The 12,863-nt window shown below is 40.9% G+C and overlaps 1 protein-coding gene across 2 annotated transcripts in view; it reads right to left on the bottom strand.

Moving 5' to 3' along the window:
* MARF1 (meiosis regulator and mRNA stability factor 1) overlaps positions 1-11,872 on the bottom strand; it is a 43,967-nt gene extending 32,095 nt beyond the window's left edge. For both annotated transcript variants that reach the window (XM_079797355.1, XM_079797354.1), the window contains exons 1-6: positions 11,758-11,872; positions 7,777-7,978; positions 5,123-5,815; positions 4,226-4,394; positions 2,871-3,097; positions 578-695 (exon numbers count right to left, since the gene is read on the bottom strand). In XM_079797355.1, the coding sequence (XP_079653481.1) occupies positions 578-695; positions 2,871-3,097; positions 4,226-4,394; positions 5,123-5,815; positions 7,777-7,920 (1,351 nt within the window). In that variant the 5' untranslated portion in view covers positions 7,921-7,978; positions 11,758-11,872. The remainder of the gene's footprint in view (positions 1-577; positions 696-2,870; positions 3,098-4,225; positions 4,395-5,122; positions 5,816-7,776; positions 7,979-11,757) is intronic.
* Between the last annotated feature and the right edge of the window lie 991 nt (positions 11,873-12,863).

The raw sequence follows: 12,863 nt of genomic DNA on the forward strand, positions 1-12,863 counted from the left end.
CCCCAAACATTAGAAACACTTGAGAAAGACAGACTCCACCCTCCCTTGTTAGTGTCTGCCATGATGATGTAACCGCTTGAGCTAAAGCCGACCCTTCCCCCTCCCTTTTTAGAATAGGAACACATTTGATATCAGAGGAATTAGCATGGTAAGACAATTTTACCACATACTTATACTGAATCCCAAGACATGTGTTACTTCTAATTGTAACAGGGAGCAAATACTAATATTTTGGGGAGTGTCAACTTTGAAAATTACTCATCTTAGATTTTTAAGATTAGCAGCTTTGGCCCAGGGTTAAAAACAATATTAGAGTTTTTTCTTTTTTAAAAAGAAAAAATTACATTTTCTTTAATAAACTTCGCCCCACAAGAATCTTTACTCAAGTTCCAAGGAGAAAATACAGAATTCCATGTAGATCCATTTTTATTTCCTAGACAGTTCCCAGACATAAGCATAAATATGTCCTATGTACTTCAGCCTCTTTGGGACACCTTTTACTTCAACATGTTCTGGCCCCTATGATAATTCCCACATAGTGCATTTAGCTGAAATGAGCAGATGTTTCCACACTTACTTGATACAAGAACCACAGTGGCTGGAGCAGTGTGCGTATTTGCGAACCTTCGGAGACTCTGGCGGAGTTTATCATCAGCAGCGTTCTTCGCAGTAGCATTGATATGGGCAACAGTTACCTGCATTAATTTATAATAAGGACAAATGAGCAAAGGCTGAGGTGAGAAAATCACTACACATTCTGCCCACATCTTAACAGACTATCTTTGAGGAAATAAAATCTTTCATTATTACTGCAACTTGAAATGGGGAAAAATTACAACCAGATGTCAATAATTTCAAATTTGGTTCTCCCTAAGAATTTCCTGCTTCCATTATTACCCCCACTCTCCTCTCTAATCTGCTTTTGCACTTCATCCATGCCCCTATCAGAAATTAGGCAGAGAAAAGGAAGTGAAATTTGAAGTAGTTGCATGAACTCTCACGAAGAGCTTTTACCAACAACTTGGGAATATCAGAGATTTGATATGTGATTAAAATAAGATTTGGGGCTGGTGTCATTTGTCTATGCTATATACACTACGCCTTTCAGGATCTGGGGTCAGGTAGTGAACAGGAGAGGCACCTAGCCTTTAGGGAGCTAAAATGTGTTTATTTCTATTAAAATTATAAGGCTTGCTCTGCTGGTGTGGCTCGGTGGCCTGCACACCGAAGAGTCAAAGGTTCAATTCCCTGTTAAGGGCATGCACCTGGGTTGCAGGTTTGATTCCTGTCCTGGCCAGGATGCATGCGGGAGGCAACCGATCAATGTGAGTCTGTCACATAGATCTTTCTCTTTCTCATTCCCCTCCCTCCAATCTCTCTAGAAATCAATTGAAAAATATCCTTGGGTGAGAATTAACAAAAAAAATTATCAGGCACATAAATAACAGTCTTCAAAGCAAGAAAAGTTTTGAGAGGTGCCACAACTACATGCAATACACAATAGGTTTTTATAAAGAACATAAATATATAATTTTAGACACCAATATGGCATATCAATGGAATTACTTGTCTAAGAGTCAAAAGAACTAGATTCTAGTTCCAGTTCAAGAGAACAGACTTTGGGGTCAATCTGGATTTAAATCTTAGGTTATCTACGTAATGGCCACGTGATCTTAAAAAAGTTGCTTAAGCTCTAACCGGTTTGGCTCAGTGGATAGAGTGTCGGCCTTCAGACTCAAGGGTCCCAGGTTCGATTCTGGTCAAGGGCATGTACCTTGGTTTCGGGCACATCCCCAGTAGGGAGTGTGCAGGAGGCAGCTGATAGATGTTTCTCTCTCATCAATGTTTCTAACTCTCTAGCCCTCTCCCTTCCTCTCTGTAAAAATATCAATAAAATATATATATATATATATATATATATATATATATATATATATATATAAAAGTTAAGTCCAGCCAGTATGGCTCAGTGGTTGAGCATCGACCCACAAACCAAGAGGTCACTGGTTTGACTCCCAGTCAGGGCACATGTCTGGGATGTGGGCTCAATCCCCATTAGGGGGCATACAGGAGGCAGTTGAATGATGTTTCTCTCTTACCGATGTTTCTATCTCTCTATCCTTCTCCCTTCCTCTCTCTTGATTTTAAAATCAATTTTTAAAAAAAGTTGCTTAAGCCCTGGCCAGATGGCTCAGTTGGCTGGAACATCGTCCCCATACGCCAAGGTCATGAGTTCGATCCCAGGTCGACACATAAAAGAATCAACCAATTATTGCATAAATAAGTGGAACAACAAAGTGATGTTTCTCTTTCTCTTTCTCTCTCTGCCCTCCTCAGACCCCCCCCTCCCAACTCCCTAAAATCAATTAAAAAATTTTTAAGTTGCTTAACCACTTTGGGGATCTCAATTTCATTTGTAAATTTCAAATAATAAATTCTATGAGCCTTGTTCACAGAGTAATTATGAAAATAAAAGAAAACCTTTATATGGGTATATCACTAGTCATATACAATAGCATTACTGAAAGATTAGACATGATTAGATGATTCCTACTACATCAGGCCCTGGAATGACATCATTTTATTCAATGTCATTTTGTTACAACACTGGTGAAATGCTGTAGGAACTTAACTGTTATTTATATCAATTAGCCTATGGCAAAACTGATTTCATTATGTCATTTCACTTGAAGTTGTAGAACCTATTGACAATGTTAAGTGGGGATTTACTGTACCTTAGAAATAATCTTTTGCTAATTTCCTTTATTTCCAAATGAACATTAAACAAATTTTGAATTGTAATTCTTTAAAAGAAAATCACATGTAACTATTCTTGTACCATAATAAATTACAACTGTTTTATTTTTTACCTGGCAATTATTCAGCTCTTGAATAACTTCTTTGTTTTCTTTACTGATGTCACAAACACAGATGAATTCTGCTTCTCTATGGCCTTTAAAAAACTTCTCACGGATTCTATGTACAACAGCAGAGGCTGAGCGGCCAGAGGGAACTGAGCAGTTTTCAATATCCCAAAAAACTCCAATGGGGGGTAAGTTTTCCAGCATCTGTCCGGCTAGTGCAACTTCTGGTGAGCCTTAAGAAATGTTAACACTTTCAATTACACATAATGAAAGAGAAATGGCAAATTAAAATAAAATAGATAGCTACCTATCATTCTTAATGGCAGGAAATAAAAATAATTGATGGATATTAATTTTAAGGATACCAATCTCACTGGTTGATCTAATAAAACAAGTAACCCCAAGCTGTCATAGTACCTCTAGCAATTATTCCTATTTTTCAGGAGAGAACAAACTTAAAAAGGTTAATTTACTTTAAGCCCACAATAATCCATCGAAAAGCATGAGCCATCCTCATGCTGACCACTTATGCATCTCTAAATACTAACACATAGGTGAGTGGATGCTGCAGCTCTGGGACCTGATTTCCATGCTCTGCAGGAAAGAACAATGAAGAGGTAACAATCATTTTTACTGTCGATTTTAAATGATTTTTAGTGCAGCATTAACATCTGATTTAATCTTTTTTAAATGTTTTTTAAAAATAAAATATCACATTAATTACTTTTGGGGGAAATGCTCTTAGGTTTTCAAATGTCATTTTTCACCAGTCATTACCAAACCTTTCTAAAGATGTAGACCTTCTAGAGAGTATATAATTAACAAGTGTGATTATTAACCTAAGTTGACACCATGTCCCGTCCAGTACTTATTTCTCCTAATGTACTCCCTATTTTTCTACACACAGCTTCTGATCTCAATTAGCCCTAGCCTAATATAAAGGGCAAATGAGCCCAGATGGCGTGGCTCAGTGGTTGAGCGTCCTTGACCTATGAACCAGGAGGTCACAGTTCGATTCTTGGTTAGGGCACATGCCCGGGTTGCAGGCTCAATCCTACTGTGGGGCATGCCGGAGGCAGCCGATCAATGATTCTCTCCCATCATTGATGTTTCTCTCTCTCTCTCTCCCTATCCTTTCCTTTTGAAATCAATAACTGTATTTTTAAAAATATAAATAAAGGGCAAATAACTTCCTCATCTATAAAAATAGAAATATTTTTAGCAAGAGATGGAAATGGAGACTCACATACACAGTAGCTTTAGAACCACAAGGACTCTTTTACAAGCAATTAAATGCACAGTTAGTATATGATATTGAAAACTACTTAAATATGCACATTTTATACTATACTGTCATTTACCAAATTTCGAAGCAGCTTTGTCTAGACTGGCCGCCAATAACAATGTGGTCTCCTTCCCTTTGGTTCCACAGCCATTACACAGAGGAACAGTAATAGGTGCAGTTTGAGTATTTGGAGGTGGTATATTTGGCCAGACTTTAGCAGCAGCAATTATACTATTTCTTGCCGGCTGTTTTAAAATTTAAAAAAAAAAAGGTTTCAGATATATCATTTCAGAATTATATACAACAACTGAAAACGCATTCCAAGTGTTTCTCCTTTCCAGGTGCTAACCTCTAATAAAATATCTTTTCAAATCATCTTTCCTAGAACTATTAGTTATCAATTCATAAACTCACTTGAAGAAGTGACTTGAAATGATCAGGAGAGTCACATGATCAGACCTTTATATTCTGGGGCATGTGTCTGCTGCAATGGAGACCTCAGACATACTTTACATAAAGGGAATTAAAGTGTTCACTTAAACACAGGTGGGATTGAGGCCAAGTTTCAAGTTCCTCAAATTACTACAAAAGGACAACATGCAATTACCTACATTACATGAATGGGTTCATGTACAGGGTGTTATAAGAAATCACAATCATGCTGTAGCCTTTAAAGACAAAATAGTACACCAGGCTTTGCTGAACTAGGTTTACACGTAGAAAACAGATTTAATACAAGAGGCCCTAACAGGGTAAACTATATAAATAATTACTCTCTACCTATCTGAATGGTCCCTCCCATTTTACCCTTAGCTTTGGGACCAGCAGAAGTTATGCTCATGGGGAGAAAGCGACATCATGGAAGGATCTTCAACCCCATGCAAAATAAAGGCTTTTCAAGATATATCCACTTTAAAAATGTCATTCCTCAAACCTCAGCTGCCCCCAACATATCAAATAAAAAGATACAAACCTTGTTTAGACAGTCTTCGCAGTAAAGGGAGCCCTTTAAACACACCGGAGGGACCACATTTAGGTGCAAAGAGCTGGTGCACAAGTGAGGTGTTAGCTCCGACTGTGAAATGTGCTCTTCCAAATGCCCTGGAGCCCCACTTGTGAAATCAGAACAGGGGAAATAGCCAGCAGAGGCGCAGCCCTGAAGAGCCGGGAACTGATGTAGCTTGTGCACGTTACCATGGCATGACTGGAAATGGAGCTTTCCACAACAGGGCAGGTGTTGGCAGGAAGAGAGATTACTTTCTGGACACGTGCTGGGAAAGTCACTTGCAATGCCGGCCATACTGTTCCTAGCTAAGGCATTCTGGAGTGAAGGTGCAGACTGAAAAGCAAGTCCTGACCCTACCTGGCATGTGATTGTCCTGGTGCTCGGTGAGTCTAACACTGTGCCCGTGTGAATCAAGCTACCAGTACCTCCGTTACCGCCACCGCCACCGCCACCACCAAAATGCATTGGTGAAGTGGAGGGTTCATTAGTGCAATGAGCACAGCAGCTTACTTTGGGGACAGTTGGAAGCTGTATTTTAGTTTGCTGAAGAGAATGAGTATCTGGAAGTGGAACAGCTGGGAAAAGTTTAGAGCCAGTATGAAGGGGAGATGGTACATCTTTTAATTCCACAGCAACTTTCTTGTTCTCCATGTAATCTTTCTGAGAGAAAAAAATCAGAACACCAGTTAATGAGGCCAGAGATTTTTGGTTACATCCTATTGCATTCAACAATGGAAAGGATTCAATCCTGTTTATACCACTCAATCATGAACAAACAAAATGGAATACCAACTAAAACCAGTGGCATTCTTCAGAGAGGCCTGCAGGAGGTGAACATGGAAAGACAACGAAAGGTAAGACTGTGTTCTTCTGGAATTTTAAGAGACTAGGGCAGTGATCGGCAAACTGTGGCTCATGAGCCACATGCGGCTCACGAGCCGCATGTGGCTCACGAGCCGAAGTTTGCCGACCACTGGACTAGGGGAAGGGTCTTTGGTAAACTGGGTTAACCATCTATGTCTCAGTTACCTCCTTTTGATAACTTCCCCTTGTCTTACGGCATCTTCTGAAGACAAAATAGGGGGTATGGAAACAACACAGTCACAGCAGCATTCAATAAACATGGCTTAAAAGCAAAGTGCTTTGCAGTAAAAGCATAAGGGGTTTTAGTAAGGTCCTTCATAGGAGATTCCAAACACTATGGATGAGCTTAGCCATCTCCCCAAGTGACCCATCTGTGGGAAAGTCTGTAAACGTGTTGCTGATGACATTTAGCAAACCCTAGAATATCATGGCCTAAATCCATAATGCCAACTATTATTCTGTAGCCAGTGAAAAAAATTAGGGTAATTAGAAAACTGTCTGGGAAGAGGTACAAGAGAAATAGTTTGTCACATTCCTCCAACATAGACACAGGAGGCCAGTAAATTTATAAAGGTTGTGGTACGGCATTAAGTGTCAGAGGCCTTGGCTTGCATGTGATACTCAACAGCTTTATGACCTTGAGTAAGTTACTTAAGCCCTCTACACTTCCATTTCTTCATCTTTCAATTGGGAACAACAGGATGTACTTCTGACAATTGTTAGAAGGATAAAATAAGATCATGCACATAAACCTCTCAGCAGAGTTCCTGGACCAGGAAAGGGGATCTAACTAATCAAGAGCCTTTATGGACTGACTGCAGGCTCTACTAAGATGATGATGATGCCCTCATCAGTGATTGAGACATGCTCATTCCTGGGAGCATAAAAGGGTCCACAGGACTTCTATGATTTCACGCCTTTTGCTGTGATTCTATATTCATTCAGGAGAAATCTGGATTTTCAGTTAGATTTTACCGAAAAGGGAGGTAATAGCAATGGGCTGACCATCCAACAAGCACTATATTCTGCCCTTTTGATAATTATAGTTCAGGCTGGAAATGAATACACTGCCCTTCTAACTTATACAAATCTGGCTCTTATGGCAGGGTTACTGTGAGTTGGTCCCCATGAACACACTCAATTCTGGATGCCACTGTCAAAAATCAAGTGTCTGGATCTGGCCCTAGCTAGTTTGGCTCAGTGGATAGAGCATCAGCCTGCAGACTGAAGAGTCCCAGGTTCAATTCCAGTCAAGGGCAGATGCCCAGGTTGCGGGCTCCATCCCCAGTAGGGGGCATGCAGGAGGCAGCCGATCAATGATTCTCTTTCACCATTGATGTTTCTATCTCTCTCTCCCTCTCCTGTCCTCTCTAAAATCAATAAAATACATATATTTTTTTAAAAAAATTCAGAAGGCTACAGTAAAATAAAATCTATTTTATATTTTCTCCAATTGTATTCTACAATGTGGAATGGTTATCTTTGGAATCCATGACTTTAATGAGAAACAAATCTTCCCAAAATGTTAACATTAAATATTTAAAGCATCTACTGTTACTTCAGAACAGACATATAGGAGTTAAAAAATTATGCTCATTGAGTCAGGAATTATAATAATGTTCCACAAGAAGTAATATAAGCAAGATACCAGGAAACCTTAGCACAGACTCCAGGGAGAGCAACTGCCCCAGAACAAATTGAGCTCCCATCTACTTGCATTAGGAGTTTGCTATGTCCTTAGTCTTGCACATAGTTACCGTTTGGGGACTAAGTGGCAACATCTGCTCAGGACGAGAAAAGCAATTAGAGAATTTCCAAAGCCATGGCTTAGCACCATTATCTTGTTGAAGCCATCCGCATGTTCTACTACAGGAGTTCTCAGTTCCGTTTCCTTCCATCATACAGCCACACAAAGTTGTTCAACATTCTTTCGCCTCTCTTTTCTTTCATTCTTCCACCCTGTTGAGAATGAGATTTCAATGTTATTTATATGCATAAGTACAAATTCTACTATTAAAATGTGAGACTGCAACTATATTAATGGTGCAATGGCTCCCAACAAGTAAGATCTTAAGGAATAAAAGTAGAATGGCTTTCAAAGTATATTACAGGTCACTAAAATTTGGCAAACTTGGTTTACTGTTTATGCTTAAATTCTGACCGCATCCACCTGTTTTTTAAAGAAATCTGCCTCTTCCATTTCTCTTGTTCTATAATTCTTCCAATAAAAATGAACTCCAGCCCTGGCCTGTTTGGCTCAGTGGATAGAGCGTCGGCCTGCGGACTGAGGGGTCCCAGGTTCGATTCCGGTCGGGGGCATGTACCTTGGTTGCGGGCGCATCCCCAGGAGGGAATGTGCAAGAGGCAGCTGAATCGATGTTCTCTCTCATCGATGTTTCTAACTCTCTATCTCTCTCCTTTCCTCTCTGTAAAAAATCAATAAAATATATTAAAAAAAAAAAATGAACTCCAGATGAGCCCTATTTCTTTTCTATAAACAGCCATGCTATGCTTGAGAGAAGTAGCCAAATCTTGGACACCTGCATATCCCGAGTGAAACCTCTCCTCTTCACTTAGCTGGAGACAACCTCCTCCAGCCCAGAGTAGACTTTTTCTATAGTTTTTCTTAATTTTTCTCAACTATCTTTCCCTAAAGGCTCTTCCTATGAGAGTAAAAAAGTTAACAGCAGAGAGCATGTAATTTTTAGTAAAAGAATAACTATATGTCCTCATTACCAGTATGTAAGATTTTGTAATTGATTTAATAACAACTTATCCCACTGGTCTTTGATATTAATATGGAAGGTCCAGATTATGTGACCTCTGTGGACTTTGATTTTTTTTTTCAATCCTCCCCAGAATATATGGTTTAAAAAAAAAATGATTTTGAGCGAAAGAGAGAGAGAACTATTGAGATGAGAAACATCAATCAGTTGCCTCCTCTACCTGCCCAAACCAGGGATCAAACCTGAAACCTAGGTATGTACCCTGACTAGGAATTGAACCCACAACCTTTTGGTATACAGGACGATGCTTCAACCAACTGAGCCATCCGACCAAGGCTAGACTTTGAATTTGATTCTGCTACAAAACAAATCAAACCAATTTCTTAGTTTACTTATTATGAAAGTGTAATCTGGAATACCAACAAAAATCTAACAGAGAAATCTCAAGTCATAGATGTGCTGTATCTAAACAGTACAATAAAAGCAGATCAAATCAATAATAGCCATTGGGCATGGAGGCAGCCAGCCAATGGTAAGGACAACTGAATCGCATTTCAAAGTCCCCACCATCATACCCAACAATCACCTACTCTTACCTACAGTGGCCACTTTAAGGTTATGAATTTATCTTTCAGAAATTTAACCTGGGACTATAGAAAAGAATTCCTTTTAGCTATCTCTCTGATAAGATCCTCGTTTCAAGCAGTTTTAAAATCAACATAGTAGGGTGAGGGGAGAGATGATGATACAAGTGCCATATTCAAGGTATAGGAGGGCCGATCACATAAAGCAGGGGTAGGCAAACTATGGCCTGCCAGCCAAAACCAGCCCATTGCTTTTATTTAAATGGCATTCGAACTAAGAATGTATTTTACATTTTTAAATTCTTAGAAAAAAATCAAAATAATGTTTTATAACACAAAATTTTATGAAATTCAAATTTCAGTGTCTATAAACAGTTTTATCAAGACATGGCTGCACTCATTTAAGAACTGTCTATGACTGATTTTTGCACTATAATTGCAGAATTAAGTATTTGCAACAGAGACTATATTGCCTACAAAGCCTAAAATATTTGCTATTTGGCCCCTATGTTGAAGCTATAAAACGTCATTAAATTTTGGGTTCTTCCTCGGTACAGTGTGGCTAATTTCTCCCTTGTACACCTCACAGCACTACTGAGTGTAAAAATATTAAAGGAGCCCACCATCTGTTTGTTTTCACCACTTTATCACCTGTGCCAACCACAGGGCTGGCCACTTAGTATATACTAAATAAATATTTGTATTTTACCTAGCTGTTTATAATTAGGAGTTAATTTGGAGACAGAGATGAAGTTAACTGCCACATTAGTACATTATGCTACTTGTTTTTCCTCTTAAATACAGGTTTAATATCTCCCACAATCTCCTCTAGATCATCAAGAATTTGTGATATTCAGGATATACACAACTTCAATGTGTTCTCACAAACCTCTTCAAGGCCAATCCTGAAATTGAGCTGACAGGTAGAGTACAATATAGTTTACTAAAGAATTTTTATTTAACATTATTTCTTCATTCAGCAAATATGTTATTATCTACTCTGTAGCAAACCTATGATTGCCACAGGGATACAATGATTAAGCCACATCTTACAGAGAAAACAGAAGTTTAATGAAGTTTTCTAACTTGCCCAAGATCACACTATTAGAAAGGGAGCAGACCAGGCTTGTCCACCTCTTTCTACCACACCAAGGTGCCCTCTGTATTGCTCAATACAGCAACAGAAAGTACACACATATTAGCTTGTTAGTGGCCTGCACCTGGAAATTTTCCCAAATATTCCTGGGAATGCCACTAAGTAACTTAGGTAGCCAAAGCAAAGCTTTCTTTGATTTGCGTTTAAGTCTCACTTCTGCCATTACCTCTCAGAGTATCTGAGCAATTCAGATAGTGTTTGAGAGCACAGGTTCTGAAGTCAGACTGTCTGCATAGTAATCCCCAATTCCTCGGCTTCCTCTCTGTGTAGCTCACAATCTCTCCAAGCCTCAGATCCCATCTGGAAAAGGGGCCTGATAATAATAGTGGCACCCTCATAGGGCTATTGTTTGGATTAAATGAGACAATCAAGTAGAAAACTTAGCAGTGGCCTTAACACCCAATCTAATCCTTAACCCCCCTACATCCTCCCCAATCCCATTACTTTTTTCAATAGCTCTTCCATCTAAAATGGTCTTATTTGCTTGCTTTATTTTCTGTCTCTCTCACTTGAATATAAACACCGTGACAGTAGGGACGTTTCCTTATTTATTTTTGTATCTCCTGAATCTAACACATGTCAATAATAGCTGAGTGAATGAAGAGTTCGATAAACGCCTAGGAAGACCGTTAGGTTTCAATATTTCTGAATGCAAACAAGACTATTACCGCTCAGAGATGTTAGGAAGTTCAAAAGATAATAAGGTAACTGGAGAGCTCTTGGTAATATCAGAAAGGTGCTTGGGGAACTCTAAAAGGTGTATCAAGGTGTCGCCTTACAACCAGTAGTGGGAGTGGCTCAAGCCCTAAGAAAACTCAACTACTATCCTTCAATCCAGAGGCTGCACCCTAGAGTGTTGAAAACTGAGGAGGATGCAAAACGCTCAGGGGGGTTGCAAAAGCACCCGCCCCATCTTCCTCTCTTAACCTTCCAACAGAGCAAACTCCTCTGGAAAGGTTGCTCTCCACACCTGGAGGGCACCATTGGAAGCAGGGAGACAGGTTCGGGCGGGGAGCCAACCCCCCCCCTCCCCCAAAGGGCAGAAGCGGCGCAGCTATGACAGTCGTGAACGGACACGAAAGGGAGGCAACCCGAACCTTTAGTGGGGGCCTGAGTGGTGGGTCCCAGTCCTTCCCCACGGACTAGCCAACCTCCCGAACCTCTGCCAGCAATAGGCAGGGGAATGGGGATACATTGTCTTTCCTCCAGCCTAGTGGACCCTGATAAGTGGGCCCATCAAGGACTGGTTCCCAACGCTGCCAGCACACTCACCTCTACAGCCAGCTCCACCTTCGCTCACATTCCGACCCCGCCGCCTTCCCCCCGCCCCGCCAGGCCCTTTGTTTTGATTCCCGACTCCGCAGCTCCCGCCGCCGCCGCCAAGCGCGCCCTTCACTTCCGCTTCCGCACCACACCGCCCCCAGTCGTAAAACGACGCCCTTTTCTTCCCCCTTCGCCCCGCCCCTTCCTCCACCCCTCCCCCACCGTCGTGTCCTCTCCGCGCAGGGTGTGCTGGGAATCTGGGGGGGGCGGGGCCTCGCGGCCCTGCAGCCTCGTCAGGCTCAGTCCCCTCCCGATAAACCCTTAAATAGGGACCTTCCCGGGGGGCGGCCCCGGCTTTTTTTGACGAAAACCCCCAAGTTAAGGAGGCCTTCCCCCTGGTCTATCGCTGCGGAGTGGAAAGGAACCTTAGAGCGGGGAATTAGGGAGCTTGTGAAGTGGAACCGGGGGTGGAAAATCAGCCAACCAGGATTTGGTACAAGTCAGTAATTTCGGTCTTTTGAGGAAAGGCGATTTAAATCGGATTTCCATGAAAAGCCTGAACGTTTTGGCTCTCTTCGCTCTCTCGTCTTGTCACGTGATGATTCTGCTTTGGAAAAATTAACGCATATTTTCCACAGCATGCTTAATCTAGTGCAACCTAGTGGCGAGTGAGGAGAAAAAAAAACCCACAAAAAACTGCCAACCGAGCGAACTGTCTTCTGGCCGGCCGGGTGTCTCGCAGCGTTATGACCAAGCTGGAAAAAAAAAAAAAAAAAGTGAGTTCTGGGACTAGCCTGGATGTTGTCACCGACAATTAAGAGGTCCTCGTGACTTAAGAAAACGTGACTTTTAAAAGCCCTGGTTCGGACTTTTCCAGTAACAGGTTGGGCGAACAAAAAGTAGACCTCCTAGTTGCAAAAGCCTTGTGAAATGAAGCCCATTGCGGCTTGTATTTTACGTGGATAGATAAGTCATGTTTGGGTTTGTTTTCTCCTCACCGTCTACTTTTACCTGAGATTTAAAAAGAAAAAATTTTTTAAATTCAATAAGCACAATGGTCCTTTGCAAAACTGCCAGCTGCTCACTATTTCCCGTTGCAAATTAGAAAAACAAAG

Source organism: Cnephaeus nilssonii (assembly GCF_951640355.1).
Source record: "Cnephaeus nilssonii genome assembly, chromosome: 2".
Taxonomy (NCBI): Eukaryota; Metazoa; Chordata; class Mammalia; order Chiroptera; family Vespertilionidae; genus Cnephaeus; species Cnephaeus nilssonii.